Below are 26,320 nucleotides of genomic sequence, written 5' to 3' on the forward strand. Positions count from 1 at the left end.
AGGTGCGATTACCTTTCTTCTAGAATATGCAACACTCTGTTTTCTTCTGGTATTTAGTGTTTTGAGACTATATCTGTGGCTAGCATAATTGTACCCATTTGTTCTTGTAATTAAAAATATTTTCTAGAAGGTACCTAAGTAGAAGTGTCTTTCTTGATTTTTCCCAGTAATCAGTGGATTTTTTTCTAGCTACATACTTTTCAAAATTATTATTGGTCAGGAAAAGTAAACAAATTAAATATGTATCTTTCATTATGAGTTGGAAAATGCCTATTAAAAGAGTTAAAACATAGGAAGCTTGGAACAGTGAATGGTATAGGGTGAGTGATCAGTAGATGCTAGGTGTTACTATTTTTTCTTCAATTATTCTGCCCCACTCCCAGCCTGCTACCTTCATCATGAATTAATTTTGGGTTGTTTGATCATCTCCTCTTTCTTGAATTTTATTTTTCTGTCCTATTTCTCTTCATTTTTTGAAAAGATTTCTAGGCTATCTTCACAACACATTCAATTTTCCAATCTCAATTTTGCTGTCACAACAGCAAATGCGTATTTTATTTGTGTTATTTATTGTGTTTTTGTTTCTTTACTGTCTTTCCATTTCTCACTTATTTCCTATCCATTCTGTATCTTCTCAGTCCAGTGTGAACTGCCTCTGCCTTTGGTGTCTGCTTGTTGGGCAAATCCCCTTTTCGGGACTAGAGATAGACACGGCAGTGATGCTCACAGCTCAAGCCACATTGGCAGAATCTAGCAGACTTCCATGGCACTCCATGAGACTAAAGGTGGAGAGTTTTACCCTTTCCTCCTTGCCTTGATCTCTGACACTTTCTACAGACAGGATATGTATAAAATGACTTTCACAGTAAACGAATACTAGGAATCCTGAAGTCTCTCATTCTACTTGAAGAGTTTAGCTTCTGAGGATTAGAACTCTTAAAAATTAGGCATTGCCTCCAGCAACTCCTTGCTCACAGAACAAGGGAGAAGAGTCTTTCATTGGCATTGGAACAACAGAAACCCAGCTTGCCTTAAAGTAGGTATAAAAGTTATAAGTGCTTTATTCTTCTATTTTTATCTATATTAAGGTTAAACAAAAAACATAAAAACAAACTGGACCACTTACTGAGAATATCCTTATAATAACAACTCTTTTGATGCATACAATCATATACGGATTGTTGGAAAATTCCCAGGAATAAGGAATCGTAAACAAGGGTTTCAAATGATGTATCCCGTCACCCACAGTTTAACACCCATAAGTAAAGTTCACTGAATAAAGTATTGGTGAAAATGTCTTGATGATTCTGACAACTGGCTGAAAGTCAACTACTTGTTGTTCCTTTAAGTTTTTGTTATTCTCTATGTCTCCATATGTTAATATTTTAGTGAGACTTTTGTAGAGTCTACTTGAGTGTCCACCCATTTGAAATCCAATTTTTATATTTGAATTACTAGTATAAGAATGATCATTTGCCTACATTTAACCTATAAAGATATATTGTTTCATTTCATTCTCCCTATAAGAAACATTTCAAATTTCTATTATACAAAATTATTATACCCTATGATGGTGGCATGGCCCACGTTAGGGTTTTTTTTTTTTTTTTTTTATTCCTCTCAAAGTGGGAACTGAAGGTCACCAGTATCAGAATCCTCTGAGATGCTTATTGAAAATATAGCCAGACATGGTGGCTTATGCCTCTAATCCTAGCTGGAGGCTGACGTGGAAGAATCTCCTTGAGCCCAGGAGTTTGGGACCAGACGGGGCAATATAGTGAAACCATGTCTCAAAAAAAGAAAAGAAAAAATATATATATTCCTGGTCTTACCTCAGATCTACTGAATTAGGTGTTCTCTGGGCAGAAGAATCAGTATGTCTGAAAAGCGTCTCAGGTGACTATTATCACACTAAAGACTTTGGGGATCCTGCTATTCTACAATAAAGCTATACAAAAATGTCAAACTAAAGAAAGGTCTTTGGAAGTGATTTAGAATAATGTACAAGGAACAAACACCAACAGATACACACACATTATTTCTAGAAACAATTATCATAACCTCATCTAGTATAAATTTATTATTAAAATAAGGATTTGGGGAACTGGGAAGGCTAAGGCAAAAAAAAGATATTTCAGCTACTCAAGTACTCTTGGCCCAATTCATTTCTATTATGTTTTCATTTTAAATTACTTAATAGACAAATTTATAATTCCACTTTAATACTGGACTAAACTAAAGCAAAAGACCAAATGTTTGGAACTAGTGAATAAAAATCTAACACAGAAATAATTTGATCCATTAAACCTTTGGCATCTGCCTTGAAAAGTACATATGTTTCTTTGTGTTATTCCTCAGTATATTAATATGAGAAATGCACAAAGCACAGAGGTTAATGGGAATACTGAGAGGTTTACTAGACCACTTACAGTATAATTGTGACCTGTCATTACTGTGAATTTTTTTTAAAACAGTGATTAATCTTAGTGCTATATTTATAGATTATTTGCAGTCAAATTTTTTTGTTAAAGAAATTCATAAGTGCTTTTCTTTATATTTTCATCCTACAGTATGTTAAGAACATTACAAAAGCATAATAGAAAAAATTAAAACAGAATATGCAGAGGAGAGGAGGCAGTTGTTGCACAGTGGTTGAGTGTACAGTATCCAGAGTCAGACAGCATGGATTCCAACGTGCCTGGATACTGGCTGTGTGACATTACAGAATTTACCTAGCCTCTCTGTACTTCAGTTTCTTTTTCAATAAAATAGTCTACTAATTCTGCCCACCTGATGAGGCTATGGTACCGATTACATGACAGAATATGTGAAAATCTCTCAGCATCTGGCATGTAGCGGGAAGGCCTATATTCTGTTAGCTAGAATTTCTTATGAAGTTTCCAAAAACTCACCAGGAAGATCAAGATGGCTGGCAAAGATTAAGAGGCAGTCCGATTACCATATCCTTCTGATCTGTACACAGCTGAATATTAAGAGTCAAATGGCGATGTCTACTATGTGAATATAACTTTCCTAGACTGGAGAAGATGATGAAAAAGAAGCAATGGCTCCTACTTTTCAGAAGCCTATAACCCAAACAGGTCGATCATCAGCCAGATGTGCTAAATAAACTGAAAGCAATTTAGGAACATTTCTTGTGTTATTGGCTTCTGATCAACACATTTCTTTTCAAATTAATTCATCCTAATTAAAATTCCTCATGCTATATTATGCCAGATATGTGTTAAGAGTTTAACCTTCTTGTTTTATTGATTTGACTTGATTTTACTTTATATTTTATCTTGTTTTGTTTTAAACCAGGGGAAGTGAGAAACAGTGTTTATTTTTTACTTTCAGAAAGGGATTAGTATAGGTTTTTTGGTTTCAATTTCTTCTCTACCTCACCACCTTCACAATGTCCTTCTCTTTCTCACCACCTAATGAAAAAGTAGCATATCTGAATTACTTACTATTGCTTTTTGCAAGCTCAGTTGAAATTATAAAAGAGATAATACTGCTGCTGAGAAAAAAAGATGGATCTGTTCAAAAAGAAGAAGAGACAGTTGCAGGAACACATGTATTTGTTACTGACTGAGGATTACAAAGAAGAAATTAAAAGGGACACCTAAGGTTTGCTCTCAGCATCATAGTTGGAGAAAGTGCTCAGACAGTTTGTCCAAGTGGTAAGAAATAAGGTTTTCTATTACTATATTGATGGCAGCTTCATTTCAAGAAAACCCTGCATGTTTCCACTTCAAGAAAAATGCCTGAATGCTGCCTCTCCTTTTTGTCCTTTGAAATAATTCAAGAATTTTTCCCTAATTCAACCTAATTGACTCAATTTCCAATATAGAGACTGAGTGAAGTAGGTAATATGGGGCCATAATTTTAATAAGGATCACAGAAGAGTACACATATAAATTTTCAAATCCATATAGAATAAATATTAGATTAATAAGTGACCTTGTATTTATAGCCTATTAGAACTTAATAAGCATACAGTATATTTAGACACAGACTTGCCATGGCAGATATTGGATGAAGATATTGACAAAAATGCCTAGCAGTTGGAGACAGATCTGAAATTGAACCCAGACTATGACACATCCTGGTTATGTAAACTCTGACAAGTTTTTTAACCATCTTGAATTTGAGTTTCTAAGTCTGTAAAATGGGCCCAATGATATTCATCTCATAAGATTATCTAAATAAAAAATGCATATAAAGTGTTCAATGAAGTGCTAGGCACAAAAAGATTATATTACTCAAAGGACTTGATATTCCTGCATAGCCAGTGCTGAGGAATGTAGAAATGCTGACCAATTTGCTAGTAACACAAAAGTCTGCCAGCATACATTTTCAAATACAACCAGTAGCACATATTAACTTAAATATTGAGATTTATAAATTCATGAATGAAATTTTCTTAAAATTGCAAGTGCTACTTTAAGAGACATAGTTAAGTTTATACAGAAAGAAAAAGTAAGTTACTACCTAGCTGCCATAAAGTTGAGTGAAGAGTAAATGAAATAAGATAGTGGTCTTCTCACAGAAGTATTATACACTCAGAATTACACTTTATATTGAAGTTTATATATACCACAAGTAAAATGATTTTAAGGAAATAATTTTCTAGATCTCCAATTTCCATATGTATTATTTCTTAAATTTTATGTACCTGAGAAAGAGTGCAGTCTAGATATCATGGTGGCTCTTGTGCCCCAGCTCCTGTGTCTCAACAGTTCTTACCCTACTTTCTAAAAGAAACATATTTCTCAATAATCTCAAATATTACAATGACATTTTGCCATAGAGTGTAAAATTTCTGGGGTACTAAATGGCAATTCAAAATATTAGTGTTAGTTTTAAGAAAATGATTGATTTTAATGATTGAGAACAAAAATTTTTTTTCAAATCAGGTAACTTCCAAGCTCTTGCTTTCAATGAAATTAAAAGAGGAAGTCCTCAAATTGTCTTAATAAGTTTTGGTGAAGATCACTAAATAGACTTTGTGTTTATAATGTGGAAGATGTTTAAAGATTTGGTAGAATGACTGTAATAAAACTTCTACTTTCTTTTATTTATTTAGATAAACAAGGATTTTCAATGTTCATGTCTCAAAATTAAAAGTAGAATGGAATTTGATGCTGAACCCCATTTTTTAAGGAATAATATGCCTCAAAGGGATACATTATTACATTATTTATTTATTTTTCTTATTCAATTGATTTTTTTTATTTTTTTAATTTCAGTGTATTACAGGGGTACAAATTTAGGTTACATATATTGTCTTTGCCTCACCCGAGTCAGAGCTTCAAGCATGTCCATCCCCCAGACAGTGTTCACTGCACTCATTAGGTGTGTATATCCCCATCTTCTTCTCCTTCCTCCTACCTGCCTGACACCCAATGAATGTTACTACTACCTGTGCACTTAAGTGTTGGTTAGTTAAGTCAGTTAATACCAATTTGATAGTGAGTACATGTGGTTCTTATTTTTCCACTCTTGTGATACTTAGTAGAATGGGCTCCAGCTCTATCCAGGATAATACAACAGGTGCTAGATCACCATTGTTTTTTGTGGCTGAGTAGAACTCCATGGCATACATATACCACATTTTATGAATCCACTCATGTATTGATGGGCACTTGGATTGTTTCTACATCTTTGCAATTGTGAATTGTGCTGCTATAAAAGCCATATTTTCTCAATAATAAATGCATCTCCAATAAAACTTACTTTTATTTTGAATAATTATAATCATTTATGATATATATTATTTTGATAAAGCATAAACTATAAATTCTAACAATACAACAGAAAATTATCATTTAAAGACTAAATCCAGAAATTTAAAAAATATAAATATCCATTTTATATATTTTGTTAAAGAGTAATTCCATAGGGTAATCCTCAAAATATATTTAAGTATAAAAAATATAAAAAATAGGATAAAATTGGTGGATAAATTGAAAATATGAGTTCAAGAAAAAAAATAATGTGAAACTTTCCATTATTATTTAGAGCAAGTTCATGTATTTTTCAATGGGTCATGATAAATATAAAATAGCACAGTGGCATTATTAATATTTACACTCTTATCAGTTTTACTTAAAAGAATGATGTAACAATTCCATTTTAGGAATAAATATTGGCAAAAAATGGGAGATTATGTCTTTTTCTATCACCTAAACTTATGGCTAAAATTTGGTGAGCATTGTATTAGGGGAAGAGCATGCCTCTAATCCTAGCTTAAGTAAGGCAGAGTCATAACATGCAACCAAAATATTTGTACCCCCATAATAGCCTGAAATAAAAAGTAAAAAAAAATTCTAAGGCCAGCTTAAAATGGGTGAGGTATACACAGTTTAAAAATGTTTAAAGTGTAAAGCATACTTTAAAGTGTAAAATATTTGTGAGCAAAAAAATTTAAAGACCAGTGAAGTTATTTATGTAAAATCTTTGGTATGTTTTCTGATCCAACACTTATTTGCTGCACTGAGTCAAAGTTTTGGACTCCCCAAAGGCATAGCAAGTAAAATTAAGCTGGCCTGATCAGATTCCTTTGTCATCTCCTTTCTGACCCTCTTACTTTTCTTATCACTCCTGTATCATCTTGGCAGTCTCTACCTTAGAGCATCAGATTCTGCATGTGATAAGTATAACATAGCACAGTGGTGTTATTTCTATTCTATTAGGTTTATTTAAAAGAATGATGGAAAACTTTCATTTTAAGAATTAATATTTATCAAGCAGAGTCCAATGGATGGTAATATAAAAAATGAATTAATATTAACATTTGCAAAACACGAGAGATTATGCCTTTTGCTATCACTTAAACTTATGGCTAAAATTCTGAGTTCAGCTTAAGATGAGTGAGGGGTCTATGTATCTCAAGGGTTTACTATGCCTCACACTCAAGGACCTTTTGAAATTAGAGGTGTAGTTTTCAACCAGGGATCCATGTGGTACTAAATTGTTGGAGCTGCACACCAGCATGTTAAGTCTATTCAGAATAAGGTTGCAAGCAGCTTCCATGGTGGATGAACAGTATCATGAACAAACTATACACATAACTTTGGAAGACTCTCGGTGCATAGTGTAACTGTGTGAACAGCAGGGATACTGTGCATCGAAATAGCTTTTCCTCACAACATGGCTTATCTCCTCCCTTCCACTGATAAAAGGATACCATTGTACAGGGATGACAAGAAAGAAGTAAATTAAGAGAGAAGAGCAGTAGGCTACTGATACTGTTGTCTCCTACATTTTAAGGGTTTGAGAAAATAACTAAGTAATTTTATATGTAAGCACTTGTCCTGGGAGGGAACTATTATTATTCAATATATTAGTGTCTGCACAAAGTTAAAAAGAAAAACATAATATTTCACAATTGTGGGCTTAATTTTACCCTTGTCTGCCTCTTACACCTGTTTCCTTTTCAAAGGACTATTGATATCCATAAATTGTCTCCAGTGGCACTCAGAATAAATTCCCTTTGCATAAAAAATGGTTTGCACTCAACATTTAATCTTAAATGGGGTGACATATTATTTTCTATTCTGAGACGTTGAATACTGTGTTCTATGACATTTTCTTACAATGAGTTCTGACCTTATTTACTACAATTTGTTTCAGATACTTAACTATGGGCAGAAATTCTGCATTTATGTACTGAATACCATAATTCTCTTATTTTTCCATTTATGAAAGCCCTTCACATTATTTTGGAAATCTGCTGTTCTCAAAGTGTGGTTCCTAGACCAGCAGCAAAACCATCATCTGGAACTTAGCAGTGCACATTCCCAGGTCCTCCCAGACTTATGTATCAGAAACTCTGGGGAAGAGGTCCAGAAATCCATGTTTCAACAAGCCCTCCAGGTTCTGATGCATGCTGAAGTTTGAGAACCACTAATCTCCAGGAATCTCACCTCACCAAAAGAGTGTCCATAAGAAAAAAATTGCTGCCATTTAGAAGTTAAATAAGAATATTTCCCTTTACTAACATAGATGAATCTTGATACATAAAGGACTCACAAATATAAATATTAAATGCAAAAATTAAGAGTTCATCGAATTTTTTCTTATGTAATCAAGAACTGGCTTGCAGTAGGTTTCAAGATCTTCAACTACTGACAGACAATGTCGTTTTGATAGTCCTCTAGACATGAGGAATAAATGTGTTGGCTTTATTGTCAGAGTAATGCTGGAGAGTTTGGTCTGATTCTTAGGGATTTAACATGACGAATGGATAAAGATGGTGAGGAATCTCATTCTAGTCATGCCCTCCTTTCCTAATTTCCCTTTTCACTGTTTGGTCTTCTTTCCCTTTTCCTTAGGGAGCCGAGTGATTGATAGCCTAATCCAATGACTGTATTACAGCTGCCTCAACTAGGACTCTTTTCCTTATCATTAGCAGTTAGCCTATGGTTAAATTCACAGCTCACTGCTTGGTACAGCCCCTGAGATTTAAGGGTCTGGCCTTTAGAAAATATTTAACATAAAACTGAAATCTTGACATACTGAGAACTCAGTTCTCTGCAAGGCTTCCTTAATTAATCCGATGTACTGTACCATTGTTCTGTGTGAGACGGTGACATGGTGAACTGTTTCTGAAGCTTACAGAGATGTGTAGTTCTAAATTAAACAACCACTGACGTGTACCTACACTGATTTTTTAGTACAGTAGATATGCATGAATCTGTGAATATTTAAATTCAAGCTCAAACAGTGACACAATACTCTCTAGTTTTACTTTCATAATAGAACATTTTTTGATTAATTTCAAGCTTGAAATCATTCTTTATGAAAAAACACACACAGAGGAAAGAAATTTAATAATTCATTACCACTGCTGCAAAGGTAAGTTTTCTTAATATGCTTGTCAGAGTCCTTCGGTTTACAAAGTCTATCAAATAGTTTCTTAGGAACTGGAACAGACATTAATTTATTTTCCTAATTTTGAACAAAAGAAAAATATATATAAAATCCAGGTACCTAAGAATTTGGTAGCTCTTAGATACTACTTGATTTTATCATTTATCTGCAGGACAACAGTTATTTTAAAATACCTAAGGAAAGGATGTAGACCTTGATCTATGCTTTAAACCTTTGCCCTTGCTCCAGTCCGTCGATGAGCTGTAAGCGGCTATGAATATGGCAGCTGAGTCCCAGATGAAAAATTATGCATCTCATAAACTGCTATTCTGCTGAAATGTCAAGCCAAGGCAAGGCTGTACCTCAAACTCAGCACTTGGCATTTTCCTTCTGTCTGCTTTGTTGCCATGAAGCAAACATGAACAGTGAGGATTTGTGTAGGGCAGGTAGCAGGCGAGCTCACTGTCAAAAATCTATTATTAGGGCTCTGATCTCCTGCACAGACCAACGATGGCTAAACAGTGAGAAAGTCAGGATTCAGGAAAGGCAATATAATGAAAAAGGGGATCCTTTGTCGATCTGAACATGAATATATTCAAATGAGCATTATTTAAATAAGAATATTTCTAATGGTGAGCTTCTCTCAACCAAAGTGATAATTTATAATGAAAATTATTATATAATTCAGCTTCTTTATTTGATATGCTTATTTTTGACTGCTCTGCAAATATAGTACATATATATTTGCATAACAAGGTCTTTAATGGTTTGATTAATTAAACTTGTGGTAGGCTAGGAATGTTTTACGTATGTGAATATAAACCAGATTTATTGCATTATCCTGTTACATGTATGAAAAAAGAAAAGAGGAAAGTAAGTATAAAATGGAAGGCTCTCCTTTTAAATTATTCTCTTTGGCATGACTTACCACCATATTTTTATTCACTTAAATTATATCTTTACCTATCAGGTTATTTTAGATATTCCAATGTTAAAACCTGAGTTCTTATTGATACAGATAGTTACAATAGATAGTTTTAATTTTATGACAGATAGTAGGCGTGTTTTTCTAAAAAGCATTTTATGCATCAATAATCATGTGATTGACACATAAAATCCAGTCCATTAAGGACTACCTTTTAATAAAAAAACTACCAACACTGTATTTTATGATAGAATTGTAATATGTAGTATAAGAACTTACAGAAATCCTGCCAAAATTTTCAGTTGCTTGAATGTGTAAATATAGTAATTTAAAGAAAAATGTAACTAAAACTTCTGAGTTTTTAATACATTTTATGTTTTGTCATTTTCCTGCTTTTATAAAAATATTCACTAATAAATGCAGCAAAATTAAGTTTATGATTAGAGTGGGTTACATTGGATTTGTATTTATGTAGTGCCCAGTAGCAGAGTTCATGCTGCTAAGTTATTACATGGTTCCAACAATTTACACCTAAGTAACTATATTAAAAATAAACATAAACTATGCAATGTAGAATCAATGCTTCAAATCTTTAGAAAAACAAATTTTTCCAAACTATAGGCTTCGTTCTCACTTCCAGCCTTACACTGGCCCTGAGTTACAAATTACTAGTGAAATTACTAACCTGTACTTTCTTTTATATTGTTTTTTTCTACGTTGGTTTTGTAACAGAAACACCCTTAGGAATCTTGTAACCATAAGAGCTCAGTCAGAGCTCAGTGTTCAGCATCTCATGTCGTTATTTCAAATCATTCATCATTGACTTGTTGACTGTAAAAACATTCATGAGTTTGTTTCACTATAATTTGTTTCACTATAATCTGATGATACATATACGATCATTTCTTAGATTCTTTAATCACTTATATGTGAGTAATAAATTTGGGCTAAAATAGAGAACAAATCTTGAAGACCTTCTTTGATGAATTATTCAGAAATAAATAATAAAATTTATAAGTCTGAATACTGAACAAAATGTTTTCTATTGCTTTAACTGGGTAAGTTGATACATAATCAATAATTTCAAGAAAGCATCCAAAATTTGAAATTAAGAATATGAATTTCCTTTTCTTTAGTAAAATAGAGCAAATTTGCCAAACAAAATAATTTCAAACAATGAGTTAATTTTTCAAGCTCATAGGAAATAAATTATATTTAGCTTAAAGTGTCTATTATTGTTTCAATTAAAGTGCCTTCTTCACTTTTCTCTAAGTGTGTGTGTATGTATATGTGTGTGTACAACACACAAAATATGTTCAGGACAATGAAATTAATCCTCCATTAATAAAACTCATTAAAAACACAAGAAACAACAACAAAAACTCCTTCAAACAAGTTTACCAAAATGAAATATGCTTGATTACTCTTTCTCCTGATGCACCTGTAAATGAATAAAGGTTATCCTCATGAAGTCTGCTTGAAGAAAGACATCTTTAGTTTATTCCATGCAGGACTGATTCTTAACCACCTCTGAAAGAATCTTACCCACAGGGAGGATTTCATGTGAAAATGTCACACCACAGCTGGATAACACCATTTATATAGGTGATAGTAATCAGTGAGTTGGGGGCTATCTTAAGATGCCCTTATTATTTGGTGATGAGGTCAGTAAAAAGGTCAAAATTGAAACTAAAACAAGAAAATAAATAAACCAAAACTAAATATAATGAGTAATATATTTACTCATAAAATAATGAGTAATATATTGAGTAAATAATGAGTAAAATAATGAGTAATCCACACAAAAATGTAGTTTACAATTATGCCACTGATAAGATTAGTGTTCTTCCAATCAAATAAAGAAAGTCTTTTTTTCTCCCCCCAAAACCAATGATCTACTCAATTATGGTGATATACAAATTAACTGCTGTTTGATATAACAAAATTTTTCTGTATGGATTCTAGAAAAAGGAAAGTTAGTTGGTAATAACTTAGTGTTAAGTCTGTACTATTCAAAGAAAGGTAGAGAATGATAATTCTTTAAAATCAATGATTTAGACAGAGTACTTGTATGGTAGAGAGCTTAATCAGCCAACCTAATTTCATAAAAATATCCCTTATGAATATGAAACAAGATTTCCTTTGACACTATTCTCACCATGAAATCACCTGATTTATAATTCAATATTTAATGGACCAATACCACGAGGTATTTCTCCTATAATTGAAATTCAGGTTTACAAATCATTCTTTTATGAGTTTGGTAAATATGTTGGAGCCCTCCCAGATTTTAGTCACTTACAGAATTAGAAAAATACAGTTTTTAAAATCTCAAAGCTGAAGATAAGACCTTGAAATGAGGTCCTAACTTCCCTTCTTAATTTAACTTTTAAACTCCAGCAAATAGTAGTAATCTTTCTACAGGCTTAATGATTTACTTTATTTAACAAAGAGATCTCCCTCTAAAACAGAGCTTTCATTTTTTTTTTGAAGTTAACCACAGTAATAAAAAAAAAAATACATTTTCATCAGGACATATACATGTGCCTATTATGAGTATAATTGAAAAAGAAGTTTGACCAAACAATGCTTGTCCCAACTATGTGCAGCACTGTGATATTTCTTATTCCATTTCATTTAAAAAAAAAATATCGATTGTGGTTCATTAAACTTGATTTCATAGTATACTTGTGAGTTGGGAACCCACATTTGAAAAATATTGTTCTAGAATCTAGGCTAATTATATATGAAATAATTTAACTGACATCTCTTAGCTGAGACCCTGTCTTCCCAAAGTAAGTCACCGTCCCTTATTAGCTAATGCATTTTGAGATAAGAACATTACTGAAATGTGGCCACTTTTCTACAGCCAGCATACTGCGCCAGGTGTCTCACTATTTCCCCATTTAAACAAAACATAACCTTCATTTCAAATAGAAATCTTATTCTCAGAAAATATAATAAAAATCGAATAAACAGAGAATATATTGCAAAGGAAAAATATCCTTTCCTGGCCATGGAAAGTATGTGTTATATTTCAGGTGGCTATCCAAAATTGAACTCTATTTAGTTTGCACTTAAAAAAATCTGTGATTCATGCAGCTTTTCTAAAAGTAGACTTTCCAATGCTCTGAAAGAATACTTGGAAAGATATTAGCACTATGCTGTGGTAATTGTTTTTAATCTTGTAAAAATATCTAGCATATTTTGTGTAATTTTCAATACTGAAGCAGCATTTGAAGTCCTGACAGCCATATTTGATAAAACTCTCCTAAAATTTGAAGCCATTATTATTTAACACAATTTTGCTAGGCTAGGTTTTGCTATAACTCATTCTGAAAGTACTTTGTTATAGAACTTGCTTCTCTCCTAAAATATATTATCATTGCCTATTTAAACTGCTTTTCAGATTCTATTACCGTTAAACTAAAGCAAGCATTGCTTTAAAGGAGGAAACCGGTATTAATTTCGTCAATATGGAGAAAGGCTATTTTCAAAACAGATTGTATAATGTGAAGAAACTTAATATAGAACCTATTAGAAATGAGGTACAAGCCCTTAAATACGTTAGGTACTTTTTGTTGTTTAAAATGAAAGTTCCACCCAGGCTTAGCTGAGCTTATAGCTCAAGTGAATATTGATATATGAATTTATAAATCTTAGAAATAGAGTTTTATGGAAATACTAACAGGCCTTGAGGTATGGCCAAACTTGTTTTCAGGTACTACTATAATTTCCAGTGTGTGTATGCTTAAAGACTGAAACACAAAAGACTTTTTCTAATGCTGTAATTTTGTAGTTTTATGAGACTGAGTTATAGTATGGGAGAATATTCAGAAATTGCTGCTTAAATGAGAAAACGTGAATGATGTTACTTATATAAAATACTACTGCAATAGTTCTTTTATTAATTTTTAATGTTCAGCACCCTCTGTGACCTCCTTTATTCTCTTGCTGTCAACATGGCAGGCTGGAAAAATTGAAATGGGCTGACAGAAAACATAGTGCACGTTACAACCCAACTCTGGAGTCTCTTGACTCTTTTTCTGTGGCACAAACTAATGTGATCCATGCTATTCTGCATTATAATAATATTTAAGGCCCTGTTTGATAGCTCCTGATAAAAGCAAGCTGTGTCTGGAGGCCGAGCAGGTGCTCTTTGTCAGCCTTCCTCTTTCTGACACTGTGGGAATGGCATTCAATTAAAAGCAGAATATCACCTTTCATCATTGTTGTTGATCATGGCTCATAGACATACGTCATAGTCTCAAAACAGAATATCTCAGCATGGATAGAGCTTTGTTTGTGTCTGTCCAGCCTCTTCCAAAAGCACATTTTGGTCTGATTCAGCAATGCTTTTCTGGAACAGTGGGACACCGCTATGTTATATATATTTACCACTTTCTCTATCACCAAGGAGACTAATCCCCATAACCAGTAATGTCAAGAACCTCTTAGCATTGTCTCTGCAAGACCAAGTTCATGTTGTTACAGCCACAGAGTACACAGGGCAATGATATGGGACAGGACCTTGGCATTAAAACTTCCGTTTCTTTTTTAAATGTGAGTGTTTGATGATGAGAAAGAACAGGCAATGGTGTGAGGGCTGCAAATATCTTGTCAGATGAAGCTTAATTCAATGGGTTAGTGGTTTGTTTGGGACAGTTTTGAAAGCAAAGTTTTATGAATAAGATAGATTTTGAAATTCTAGAAAGAGTGGAAATTAATCCAAACTACGAAAAAGATATTATAATTAGAGTATTTTTCTTCTGGAGGGCTCTGGTATTAACTTTTACTAATAAATATCAAATATCATGACAATGGGAAATTCTGAGAAAGCACAGACCACGATAGAACAGAATTTGTGCAAGACCCTATCTCAGTATTTTCTCATCTTGTGCTAACAGTCACTTGAGCCTTCACATTTAATCTGTTCTGTCTGTCATAACTATTAGGAATTGTGACCAGCAATGATTTATAAGACTTGGGATCATAAAAGACATGAAACTCTTGCTTGCAACATGACCTCCTGATTTTTCAGTAACCTTCCAAGAAGTATAATGCAAAGAGTAAAACCTACCAGACACTCCTCCATATGTGGTCCGCTTTCCAATACCCACTGCTGGCCAGGGTGTGCCATCAGATTTTAATCCCATCAGGCCTGAGACAGTATTGGTGGCTGTAACACCATCAGCACCACCTGTGAAAAACACAACATTTCCATGTAGTTCTTCAAGACACCTACTCAAATCCCTATGACCCAGGAAAATAAACACTCAACTTTCTCTCAAGAACATTTTCTTCACAATTATTTAACTTCATAATTATTTATTCACAATTATTTAGCTCCTACAATTATGCTTAAAATTCTAGATATTAAAAAATGTTTTAATTACCATGACTTTATTTTCTCAATTATCATACAGACTTGTTGATGCCAAATGTATTGTATTCAGTGTTATTTTGTCGGTAATTTACAATGTCTTTGCAAGTCAGGGTGCAATTTCCCTGGGATGGAACACAAGCACATATGATTTATAAAGTCATGAATTGACTGCACGATTTACGTATTCAACAGATATTTATTGAGCATGTGTTTAGGGCAGTGTGCTAGCCCCTATCAAATATAAGAGGAACACGTTAGAAATTTCACATTGTGGAAGTCGATATTTCTTTCTTTTTTTTTCTTTACTTTGTTAGAGGTCCAAATGCTATTGCAGAATTGTTACATTATTAAGTCATTTATTTTGGAGAGGTTTGGTGTGACTGTGGTTTTCACTCATAATTTCTGTGCATGAAACAAATGTTTATTAGGAAAAATTATAAATGATCTTGAGTTCCTAGATCAAAGTTTGGGTCCATTTACTAGCTTGAATAAAGATTATAATTCTACTACATTTGTGAGATCAAATGCTTAATTTAATGCTTTAAAAATGAAAACAAAATTTTTTTTTTGTTTTCAAAAAAACCAAATGTTTGCGTGAAAAGACATACTTTAGTATAGCTACATAATTCCGGCCAATATTTACAAAACTAGGCAACTGATGTAAGTCTAGTTCTTACCTTCCTTTGCAGCTCTTGCGATGCTCACAATATCAGTGACATTTGGGGTCAACTTGGCAAAAAACGGAATCTGAACAGCTTGCCTAACCCAGCGACAGATGTTCCGCACCAGTTCTGGATCCTGTTCAAATAGGTAAGTTAAATATAGAACATAATTAAAGAATTGTGATCAAAATGTGTACTGGAACAACAGCAAAGCCGGAGATGTGCAAGACAAATCCAAGTTGACAATGAGCTACATGATATATTTCTCAAATTCCTCCTCAGTATTACACCTAGACTCATTAGGGAACTAAGGTTAACATACTTCAAGTGAACTACAAATTCATCACATAAAGGTTAAATTCCTCAAGGGAGCCTTTGGAAAATAAAATTACAAAGAAACAAATGGAAGAAAGTGTTTCCCACTTTCAGTTAAATAATATCAGGAATGAAACATCAACTTTTGGTGGTAAGTAAAGGAAACATTACAGACTTTCTAGATCTCATTGATTTAAGTAAAAAAAAAAAAAAATTAAACTGCTGACTCCTGAGTGAATGATATTAAATCTAAAGCCTGTTGTTTTCATTATTAGAAGATTTAGTCTTGTTGAAGCATATTCAGAAGACAATCTATCTGTGACTTCATCATCAATCTAAATGTGATATATACTATATGTTAATACAGAATAATTCAACCTTGGATTATACATGAGCTGATCAGTAACTTTAACTTACTTTTGTGAATGTTACTAAGATCTGTGCAGCATTTTTCAACACTCATGTACTTGAAAGAATTCATCAAAATGACAAAAATGAAATAAAATATCAAATGCTCATTTTTAAAAGCAAGTAATAGACATTTTCCTGTGCTTGTTTCCTGTGATTTTTTATGGGGCAAGTATCATTTAGAGGGCAAATACCTATCCTTTCCATTGAAATAATTTAGCTATAGTAATGTTCTTTGATTTCAACACATATAATAGTCCTTTTTTCCATTACTTTTAGTGCAAAATTTATTCTGACAGATACTGATAATGTGCTTTGATAAATTACTTTAAAATATGCAATAGTAGTTCATTATTGAACTTGGTAATATTATCTTAGCAAGTTAAAATGTTTTTTGAATAAAAGAAAAACCCAGAAAAATATTGGCATATATTTAAACTATGAAATAGGAGGCAAGCATATCATCTGTAATTAATATTTTTATAGGTAAGAAAGTTGCTCTTTGCATTTTAACCTTTTGAATTCTTTTAAGATGAGATTTCTAATGTTATAACCTTTAGAAAGAACCTTTTCACTTAGGCTTAATGTGTCTTGATCCGTCATCCCGTATTACTCTAAAAGTTATGCGTTTTTATGCTACTATACTGCAATGAGGTAATTTCTGTTGATTGTTATCATCTTTATTCAGCAAAACTTAATACTTTGAACCAGAAATCTTTGGCTTGACTTGTACTCTTTTCAGAACAGTAATTTCTTCATTAAACATAAATATTAAAAAAGTACTATATGGAATGCTCTATGGGGCATACTGTGCATTATGAATAGTAAAATCTAGAGACTTAGCTGTACAAATTCTAACTCATGAAAATGGAGATCTGCCCCTGCCCATGCAATGTTCATGAAATATTTATAACTGCTGCATTGGTATTATGAAGGCAGTTGCATCTTTGTGACTTTCATTTCTTAGTTATGAATTTCCATGGGACTTAGCCTAGAAATGACAGTAACTCTAGATGATATGAATTGCATGTCCTTTGTGAAAGCTCTCTTTAAGGTAGAATTTGACAATAATTTAAAGATCACTTGAATTGCATAATACATGGAAGGTAGCCTGATAAGAATTACTGAAACACGTTTAAAATATTTTTTGGTTCCAGTAGAGTAAACACTAATAATCTGATGTAGGCTTCTAAGTGGCTTTCAATACTATTGACCACCATGTCATTATAATTTACTTAAAACATTTGTTGGACTTTTTTTCCAATTTTCAGTAGTTAACTACTTGAAATGAGTGCTTCTTATCCATTGTTTAACAATTTAGAATTTGTCCAAAGTTTTTCAGTTTCTTAAAAATATAAGGTCCCTTAGTTACTGCTGTTTACTTCAGTCATCTGTCCTTATTTTGAGCCACCATAATTTGACACTCCTATACTTCGATAAATAAGGTTGATAGTGTTTGTATATATTTTCTCATCTTCATAGTCAGCCAAGCCAGTTGATGACTAATCATTATAGACAACTGAGACTCAATTTGATTACCTGAGAATTTTTAAAACTATTTTTGACCAACATTATTGTGAAAATTAATGACTGTTCTTTAAATTGTAGTTTTGTTTGACAGGTATAATAGGGGATATTCTAATACAGCTAGAAATGTGATGAAGCCATTAACATGATAAAATGAATGTGTATATGATGCTTTGAGGAATTAGAGAATAGACTATAACTTTTCCTGGTTTCTTCATACTTTCGATATGAACATTAAAGATCTTAAAGCAATTAATGATGTTTCTGCATCTCGACCTTCTCATTTTCTAGTGATAGCATCAGATAGCTTTGCATTTTGTAACAAGCCAGTTTATAGAGTCTTACTGAAATGAGTACATTTTGGACAATTTCTAATTCTCCTCAAAATCTTCAGGATAAGAAATATAGAAAGGTACTATTATCTCTCAGACAAATTGAGGCTTTAATATTATCAATACCAGCAAAAGGCAAGTAACACCAAACTTTTCTGGACTGTTCAATTTCCAGTCACTCAAAAAACATTTGTTGTGTTAATGAATGAAGAAGGTATGAACTCAGCACATTTATAATTTATTTCTTTATATATCCATCAAAATACAAGACTATGTGTAGGTTTAAATGAAACCCAGATATAGCTGGGCATGGTGGTTTGTGCCTGTAATTCTAGCTAGTTGGGAGGCTGAAGTGGAAGGAACACTTGAGCCAAGGAGTTCAAGATCAACTTGGGCAGCATAAGGAGACCCTTGTCCCAAAAAAGAAAACAAAAAAACAACTAGATATATTTCATGATAGATAATGCCTAGAAGTATGAAACGAAAGATAAGAAGACTCCTTTACAAACCTGGGATAATCAGTGAAAAAATGACAGACAATTATGCAAAGTGGAATACCTTAACAAGTCTTTTAAAATACCTAATACACAAAAAGTCTACCTGGATCAACAATTTTTTACTGGCACTTTCTCTCCCACATGTATGTGTGTGTACTTTGATACCTGTTAACATTTTTTTATTCGTGTGACCACTAAAGAAAGATCTGGGGCAACAGAATGGGTTTCCTGTGTTGGAGTGGATGGCATTACAAGCAGGAAGGCACTGAGGCCCTTAACGGAATGAGTGACAGGCTTGGAGATCAAACTGTGGTCTTGAGGATACTACATGACGTGAAGGTACCAGACCAGCCTTGTAAAGTGCTATTCACTGGGTAAAAACAGGTTACAGGCAAATTTGGCCTATTGGAAAATATTTCATGAGGCATATCCCAGTGTCTGCCTGCAATTAATATTGTCTGGAAAAGATTCCTATGAAAACCAAACAGAGACAACAGCAAAAACCAGAAAATGTGGTGCTGAGTAGATTGACTGCTGCAGGAGTTTTCATTGTGCAAAATTTGTTTTTAAGCTTACTTTCTTATCCGAGTCATAAGTTAACAATTTTTAGCTCTAATAATTAGTATGTTTCTAGTTACTTATTAAAGGAGTTCTAGAAATGATATCCACCCTGCCGCTTTTCAGGCCCTGAGGATGATCTCTCCATTGTAGGGCAGGCATTTCTGCCAATTACTTAGGGCATCAAATCTCATTGGTTTCATGTCCTCTACAAAGGACTAAGCACTACAGAATGAGACTGTGAATATTTCTTTATAAGCTAAATTGCCAGTGAAATTTTGACTTGAAGAAATATTCTCTCCAATTTACCTGATAATTTTCACTCTGTACAATTCTTTTCAAAATGGTTTTCTTAGAAGCTGGCGTTTCAATGAATTCACTGAAAATTTTTACCAGTTATAAAATGTTTTCCACTACGGGACTCTTAAGTCTTAATTCACATGACATGCCAAGAGGTGGACAGCATTTTTATTGTGTCCTCTTTTCTGACAGAGAGAAGTGGGGCCCAGAAGATCAATCTGAGCACCAATTTCACCTTCTTAATTTTCTTCCATTATCATGTCCTAAGCCATCATCTTCTTTAGCAAAACTGCTCCCTAAAGTGAAATTCAGCCATCAATTGTAAACTAGAACTATAAAAGGTTTCTATTTCATTTATACCCGAGAGACTAGATGTAGCAGAAAAGTAATAGGCAAAAGTGATGTATTTATCCTTCTATGTCAATAAAATAGGACAGGCAGTCAACTACTTCAGATATAATTATTACTAAATGCAAAGGATGTGCGCTATAATGGAGATGTCCTAAATTAACTTATGTGTAAGTATGTGTCCTTTTTACATCTGTTTCCCTGCTTAAGAATTCTAGTGATGGTATAACCACTTTAGAAAATAGTTGAGCAGTTTCCTATAAGGGTAAACATGGATTCACCAATCAACCCAGAAATTCCACTCTTAATTATATATCCAAAAGATATGAAAACATATTTATACACAAAGACTTACACTAGAATGTATATAGGACCTTTTGCAAACTGGCCCCAAATTGGAAATAATCACAATATGCACTCATATGGTACATGAGTGAACAAACAAACTGTTGCATATCCATAGAATGAAATACTATTCAGCAATAAAAAGAAACAAACTAGTAAATCATGTCACAACTTGAAATAATAATAAAAAAATTATGCTGAGTTAAAGAAGCACAGGAAAGATTATATGCTATATGAGGACAATTATTGAAATTTTACAAAAGGAAAAACTATGAATATAGAAATCAGAGCAGTGGTTGCTGGGAAGAATTAAGTGGGAAGAGGTATAAGGAAATTTTTGAAGGTAACGGAAATATTCCACATGTTAACTGTGGTTTATTCATGTGTAGACATTTGCCAAAATACATCAAACTCTACACTTAAATGTGTTCATTCTAATATAGGTAAATTATACGGCCATGAATTTCATTTAAAAATTTAAAAATAATTCTAAGGGTACTCCAATATAAATGGAAAAATGAAAGCCAATGCCATTCTAAGCAATGTAGGTTCAACTCTTTTAGCAAATATTTATGAGGCATTAGAACTGTTCTGTGCTGGATACTAAGGTGAATGAAACAAGGAAGTCAGAGTCTACTAGGAAATACAGCACAGGCACATAATAAGATGCACATTGGATGTTAAGTGTCAAAAAAGAGATCCTGGTAATGCTCTATCTTTTCAGATTATTTCAGAACATATAGCACAGACTTAGTACATAGAAGACATTCAGTATATATTGTTGAATCGATAGAGCTTACACTGCAAAAGTTGCTACTGACTTTCTTATTTCTATTTACTTGGAAGAAAATTGGGAGTATAAAATTACTGGGTCCAGGATAACCTAATGAACAACCATTGGCATTATGCAAGACAATGGAGATTTAAAGATGTGCAAGATACTATCCCTATTCTTAAAAAACAAAAACAAAAATGGCTTTTTTGCATATAATGAATATATGATATGACTATAAAATCTTTAAGTGCATACACATGGAATGTGTGTGTGTATACATATACGTATATATAATATACAAAATTATTGGTCACCTCCTTGTGCCGTAAGTATAAGATGACACAGACCCATTAGCACGTTCTGCCCTTCCCAGGTAAACACAGCCTTCTCCATTCTGTTCCTCACTTCAGACCTTTTCTTATTTTCTGTCTACCCAGATCACCCTTCTTATTTTGCCCCTTGAGTAAATCCCCTCAAAGCAGCCCTCCATGATGAATCATCCCATCCTACCTCAGCACAGGATGGATTAGTAAATGACTGGCTCTCCAGTGCTTCCATGATGTTTCTTTTTTTTTTTTTTTTTGAGACAGAGTCTCGCTTTGTTGTCCAGGCTAGAGTGAGTGCCGTGGCGTCAGCCTAGCTCACAGCAACCTCAAACTCCTGGACTCCAGTGATCCTTCTGCCTCAGCCTCCCTGGTAGCTGGGACTACAGGCATGTGCCACCATGCCCGGCTAATTTTTTATATATATATCAGTTGGCCAATTAATTTCTTTCTATTTATAGTAGAGACGGGGTCTCGCTCTTGCTCAGGCTGGTTTTGAACTCCTGACCTTGAGCAATCCGCCCGCCTCGGCCTCCCAAGAGCTAGGATTACAGGCGTGAGCCACAGCGCCCGGCCCATGATGTTTCTTTATTACTACATTTGCCACAGTGTTTTATAGTCATCTTCTCTGTTTTTTAATCAATTTCTTTCTACTAGACTATTGGTCTTTTAGGGGATGTATTTTACATTTATCCTAATTCCCTAGCATAGAGCCTGAGACATGAAAGACACTCAGTAAGTATTGTGCTGAATGAAAGACTGAAGAATTCCTAATTGTGTACCAGCTTTCCACAATGAGCCACAAAACATTTGCCTCTTCCCCTTCCATGGAGGCCAAATGAGCTAGAGATAGAGGATATTAGTAGTTCTTGCATTGCAAACTGGTGGAGGTTGGAAACAGTCTTGATGCTCCCCATGAGTGAGCTGAAGTTATTGGAAGGGACTGTACCCTACTATGACCTAGAAGTCCATGAAAACCTCCCTGAGGGCCCAGGCTGACCATGACCCTTTCTCTCGGAATCTTTAAAAAATTGAGGGTTTCTTCAGAGTTTGCCCTTTGGCTAATCCCGACTGGAAATGTACTGTCTCACCTGGCCATGGCAATGAAGTTGGAGATGTACCTGCCTAATAAAAAGGCCAATCAACACCTTCTGTCCACAGTTCCACGAGCTATTCCATGTGTGTCTTAGGGAGACTGTTCCTACAGCACCATTGCTATCTTATTTTGTAAATGCTTTGAAAGAGAGAGGGGACTCTGCAATTTAAGGGGTTAACTCTTTGAATTGTTGAGAAATCATATAACCTTTCACTAGAACTGATGAATAGATATGCTAAGGTAACTGAGTTCTGAAAAGGTCTTAGAGAACAGCAGGCAATTGTGTTAGAGATCGGCAGACACAGACAGGGGCTCCTCAGATACCTCCTTGAGGAAAAGACTCTGGCCCAGCAGCAAGAGTGTGGTGAGGTGACTTTCCCTAACTCTCAATCCTTCAGGTCAGCCTCAACTTCTGAGCTGGAGCCCTCTCAGGGAAACCCCCAGCCAATGACAGCAAAACTATGATACAAGGGTCTAGCCATTTCTGTCTAATGCAGGACTCCTCTAATAGGCAATCTTTGCCCTGAAGCTCTATATTGGGCTGGTGAATATTTTTCTTATATCTTTATCAGGTTTGATGGCTCCCCTTGCCTAACTCTGCTTCCTCCCTTTTCATTTCATAGTCATTACTCACCAATAAATCCTTCACCTTCCAAACTCCATCCCTGTGTCTGATTCCTGGAGGACTCAGATGACACAACAGTTTCCTACTTATTTGAGGAATACTCCCTATGAAAAGATGAGGCTATATTCTAAGAAAGTCAAAGACAAAAAAGTAACTTACCCAAGTGATCCCAGGATATCTCACTGAGAGGAACTCAAGAAAGCTAAGCTGAATTCAAATGAATCTCTCAAATTTCTTCTTAATTCTAGTTCTACCTTTGTCTTTACAGAACAAGGTCTCCTGGAAGGTCCTGAAAAGCCATACCTTGCTGGTAGCTTACCCAGCAGTAGCCAATATATGCCCAGGAAAAAGAGAAGGCCCAATACCAAAAAGCAGGACTATTTTTCTCCTAGAAAAAGATCTTTTAAGGACATGGTAGGGGACAATGATTGGGTGTCTTAGGTCTGGAGACAACTCACAGACATCCTTGGAGAGTTTGGAAACCTGCTTGAGCTTTTGACTCAGAACCTGTTGAAAGAATCACTATTATGATATGGGACACTGGAAGTGATTGTATAGAAGTCCATGGCTAAAAGTGATGATGCCTTTATGTCTAAAAGCCAGGACTAGGCATCAGAGGAAGCTGGCCAAGGAATCAGTGTATATGCTAATCCTCACCCTGACCCTTTGTTTCTTGCTGGTAGAGTCAATGACAATCTCTTAATAACATCATGGGAGGGCACCTGAAACTTCTTTCATATGTGTTGAACCTCCAATGCCCTCTGTTCTGACTTGTACTCCATTCTAATGTCTGATTTTGCTTTCATACTCCATTTTGTTTGCCTAAGTTCCAGTTATGCCTTTCCCCTTAACCTCCACATCTAATGTTCTCACTACCTGTATTCCACATTTCTGGACTGCATTTGTTCCTTCCTTTTAGGATTGGATCCCTCTGAGTTATGATGCCCATCTGAGCTGACCTGTAGTTGCTCTCCTTGCACCTCTACTTGATTCATGACATGTCACTTGTGGGCAGCCATTCCTTATTGCCTTACAGTGGTTTTCCTTTGCCTTTGCTGGATATTTCCATGTCTATTTCTCTTGTCTCAGCTTTATTCCAAAATCAAGACTGACACAAGCTCCATATGTCTATCTTCACAGGAAAACAAAAGCCTTTGTGAACCATATATTGGCCATAGTCCACAGGCATTAAGATACTTCAAAATCCTCTACATTAAGACATTTCAGAAAATGATTTATTCTTTTTCTGCATCCTTTATATTGAGCTGAAAATGACCTTGAATTTTCCTATATGTGCGATATTATTTATCTGTGAATTAAAAGGCTAGTATTATCTACCACAGAGAAACGGTGCTATCTGTAGTTTGCTTATTAATGAGTGTATGCAACATCACCTGGAAAATCTTACTATATGGAGAAAGAGGCTATGTACATATTTTCCTGATACTACCAGTAAGTATTCAAAATTGTGAACCAGTTGAGCCAAACTGAACCCCTGCAAGTTTCCTAATCTTTGCTTAGAACACACTAAAAAGACTTCAATGAGTTATGGAGTGCAGGCATTCGCTTGTCCCACTATTTATGGATTCCTTTTGGATAAGGGTGAGTATTAAAGTGTATAATAAGGAGTTCTTATTCTATGCAGAATTCAGGCAACTTGGCATTTGTTTTCCTGACGCAAAGCATTAGTGTAAACAGTGTAACAATTGATATTTTATACATCTGTTGGTCTATTCACTTAGCTTATGTTTTCCAGTGCTAGAGTTAGAAAACAACCACAAGCACAAAAGCTCAGTATCTTTATAATCCCATATTGGTGTGAATGGTTAGCTAACATGGAGAGGAGGCTAGCGTAAAGTAGCATTCTGCCCTGGAGCACCCTCTCTGCGGATACGTTTAGGATGAAGAGAGTCTAGGGAAGTCATGCTTCTGTCCTGGGAACTTGATGAAATCCAAGCAAGAAGGAATTACTGCTGAGGCAATTTTAAATAATGTAACAGAGAAAAGCTCAATCCCTTGGAAATGAATGGTTTCAGCTAAAGCAAACTCATCCATAACAAGTTGGTACAGTTCCTTAAGGAATTTCTTTCTACTGTTGCTTTAAGAGCTGGAAAGAATTACCTAGCCCTTTTTAGTTTGTTTGTTTGTTTGTTTGTTTGTATGTTGTGTTAGCTCTGTGGACTGATTTTCCTCCTTGAGCTGAAAAGGATTTAGAAATACTAAACGTGGGTGACTTTGTTAAAAAGCCTTTGTGTGAAAATGTGGGATGGGGAACACTTTAAACATGACTTTTTTAAAGTGTGATAGTCACAAACTCAACATAAAAATATGGATACTGGATTTTACCTAAAATTTTGAACAATCTTAAACCTAACAATCCTTATCAATTTATTTATTTACACTCATGTGGTGGTTTATAAGCATCTAATCATAAGATGTGTATGTGTATGTGTAAAAAGAGAGTTCTCTATTTTAGTCTTTCAGGTGTCAAGGAATGGAAACAGTGCAGTTACCCCACTGTTGGGGGTTTATTATGAGTGTGCATAGAGTGTACAACCTCTTTCCTATGTTGCCTTTTTGATTCTCCAATTCAAATTTGTACAATCTGCTGTAGAATCTATGATTCAAAACAAACCCATAGAGGAGAAGTTTAAATATAAACATTTTAGTTCTTTCTATTTTGGATGCCTGACATTTCACCTCCCTTCCTATTTTGTGAGGAATTCCTACCATATGAAGTATTGGTAGGACAGAAGCTATTCCTACTCTGTAAACCAAAGTAGGAATAGCTTTGTTCTCCTTTTTCTACTCTCTGGCAACCCAGAAACAAGTACGTGATCTAGCACTGAAGCTCCAGCCAAAAATTTTAATTTTGCAATCAGAAAAGTGTTTAGAGTTTATCTGTGGTGGTGTGTGGTGCAGTGTCTCCTGACAGCATCCAGCAATGGCAGTAGTGGTAGAGTTTATATGTTAGCTGGACAAGTCTTGGTGCCCATTCTCTGGGCCCCGTTAGTTTCTGCC

General features: G+C 34.4%; 1 protein-coding gene across 1 annotated transcript in view; it reads right to left on the bottom strand.

The window, feature by feature from the left end:
- DPYD (dihydropyrimidine dehydrogenase) overlaps window positions 1-26,320 on the bottom strand; it is a 796,846-nt gene that overhangs the window by 197,424 nt on the left and 573,102 nt on the right. The window contains exons 17-18 of the mRNA XM_012791012.3: window positions 15,866-15,986; window positions 14,883-15,002 (exon numbers count right to left, since the gene is read on the bottom strand). Coding sequence (XP_012646466.1) covers window positions 14,883-15,002; window positions 15,866-15,986 — 241 coding nt within the window. The remainder of the gene's footprint in view (window positions 1-14,882; window positions 15,003-15,865; window positions 15,987-26,320) is intronic.

The sequence above is a fragment of the Microcebus murinus genome, chromosome 2 (genome assembly GCF_040939455.1).
Source record: "Microcebus murinus isolate Inina chromosome 2, M.murinus_Inina_mat1.0, whole genome shotgun sequence".
NCBI classification, from domain to species: Eukaryota; Metazoa; Chordata; class Mammalia; order Primates; family Cheirogaleidae; genus Microcebus; species Microcebus murinus.